Below are 2,085 nucleotides of genomic sequence, written 5' to 3' on the forward strand. Positions count from 1 at the left end.
GTGCATGTCTTTTAAGAGTGTTAGTTTTTAGGAGCAGCAAACATGCGGCTATGTTCCAAGTTGCTTAGCATTTCCTAATTAAATTAATGTATTTCGTAGACCGTACGATCCGATCTAGTGTAATTTGCATCACCGTCATGATATTTGTGCTGACACACGTGTCAGACGTTGGTTCTCCAAATTGAGGACAACTTTCTACTTCTTAATGCACCCAATAAATGTTGCATCCAATCCCCACCCTTCAACGTTTCTATAAATACCCCACCATCATTTGCTTTCGGATCCCAGCATCTCCTCAAACATCCCTCTTGTTTCTTGGTCTCGATTCGTGATTCAGACAGAAGGTTCTGCCAAATCAAGAGGGGTTTTCTGATCATAGTGTTGTGCAACAATGGCTATGGCTAAGTTCCTTGCAGCTATGATCTTGGCTCTCATTGCCATTTCCATGCTTCAAACCGTGGTTGGTCTTTAACAATGTCTAAGAACCAGACACATATAATGTTTTCATGTTTTGATACCACTAGCGTACTAGTGTTGAGAAATTGAAGGCTTCTTACATTTTTAATGGCTTTATTTTTCAGGTCATGGCTGCAAATGGGCATGGAGACCACCTGAATGATAACAAGGTATGCTGCATCTCTTCTTTACTCTCTTTCTTTGTGGTTTTGTGAAGAATGAAAAATGGGGTCTTGGGATTTTTGCTTTCTAAGGGTTGAATCAGTGCTGATTTATGCTGTTTGTTTCCCCAGAGCAAATATGGAAGTGGGAGTCTCAAGAGTTACCGTAAGTAAACTTCTTTTCTTCAACTTGTCGTTTTATGGCATCAAGCAATGTATATATGTCTCGAGATTTCTCCAACTCCAAACTTTGTACATAAAAAATGGTGGCGACACTGAGAATGGAAGAAGGAAAATTTTTAAGAACATTCCGAAAAAGCTCTCAGTGCAGATCTTGGATTGTTATTTTCCTATTATTTTTTCAGTTAAGCCAATTTATGCTCACATGATTCTGTACCTCTCTTTTGAAAGCTCTTAACTAACCAAACCGACATATAATATTATCTGTACTTTCTCTATAAATTAAAAAAAAAAGTTCTAAAATTTTATTAATTGTTACGTCTCTCTTCACTGTCAATTTTAGTTTGACTGTGGTCAATTTTTCCCCATAAAAGCTGCATTTTTTTAGTGTTTTTGACTGATGTGTGAAAAGAGAGGAGTCAAAGAGCTATTGATTATTGGATTGACCATACCGGTTGCCTCTTTTGTTTCTTACCAATGCTGAATATGTCTCTTTTGGGAATGTGAAATGACCAGAATGCCCATCACAATGCTCGAGGAGATGCAACAAGACCCAATACCACAAGCCCTGCATGTTTTTCTGTCAGAAGTGCTGCAGGAAGTGCCTGTGTGTTCCTCCGGGTTATTATGGTAATAAGGCTGTGTGCCCTTGCTACAACAACTGGAAGACCAAGGAGGGAGGACCCAAGTGCCCTTGAGCTTCAACCTCAACATCAGATGTTGCTTTCTTATATATTTATCACTTCCTTCATTGTTCCATTTAAGGCACTAGCTTACTTCCCTACTATTCACATGTCCTAACTAAATGATATATAGCCCCTTGTGGTGGCACTATGATGTATGTTTTCTTATGAGTTTTGGGATGTCCTCCCTCTAAGGACCACATCCGTAGTATCACTCCTTAGGACTTGCTTTCCTTTAATGTGAGTGGCTTACTTATATCAATACATCATCTGTGGAACTTATTTCTAGCTTAATATCTTGTCTTGGCCAGCTAACTATCACATACTTATAATTTGGAATCATTGAATAGATAATTGGGCTACTTCACTGTCTTTACAAAAGAGCAATTTTTTTCCCTTTCAGTGTAGTTTCTTCTTTACAAGGTCCCTATTTATTACCAGATAGGCGTGCATGTGATAAGGCAAAGTGATGCTCTTGCTCTGTCATGCACCCTTCTCTCAAAGTCTGTAGGCCCATTTTACTCAAGACGTGTACTTTTGTTTTCCTTTTCTTTTTACAAAGTAAAGATGCCACAAAAGTAAAAAGTAGTGACGCTGACCATGTA

The 2,085-nt window shown here is 38.6% G+C and overlaps 1 protein-coding gene across 2 annotated transcripts; it reads left to right on the forward strand.

Annotated features, from left to right (window-relative positions):
- The first annotated feature begins 268 nt into the window (after positions 1-268).
- Positions 269-1,774, forward strand: LOC124831531 (gibberellin-regulated protein 4-like). Of its 2 annotated transcripts, none has more exons than XM_047305545.2 (4): positions 269-457; positions 582-626; positions 750-783; positions 1,314-1,774. In XM_047305545.2, exons 1-4 carry the CDS (start codon positions 392-394, stop codon positions 1,493-1,495), a joined length of 327 nt encoding a protein of 108 aa, XP_047161501.1. In that variant the 5' UTR covers positions 269-391; the 3' UTR covers positions 1,496-1,774. The 2 variants fall into 2 exon arrangements, with proteins under 2 accessions (XP_047161501.1, XP_047161500.1); XM_047305544.2 differs by having other exon boundaries at positions 272-460.
- Positions 1,775-2,085: the final 311 nt, after the last annotated feature.

The sequence above is a fragment of the Vigna umbellata genome, chromosome 4, assembly GCF_029865625.1.
Source record: "Vigna umbellata cultivar VRB3 chromosome 4, Vumbellata_1.0, whole genome shotgun sequence".
Taxonomy (NCBI): Eukaryota; Viridiplantae; Streptophyta; class Magnoliopsida; order Fabales; family Fabaceae; genus Vigna; species Vigna umbellata.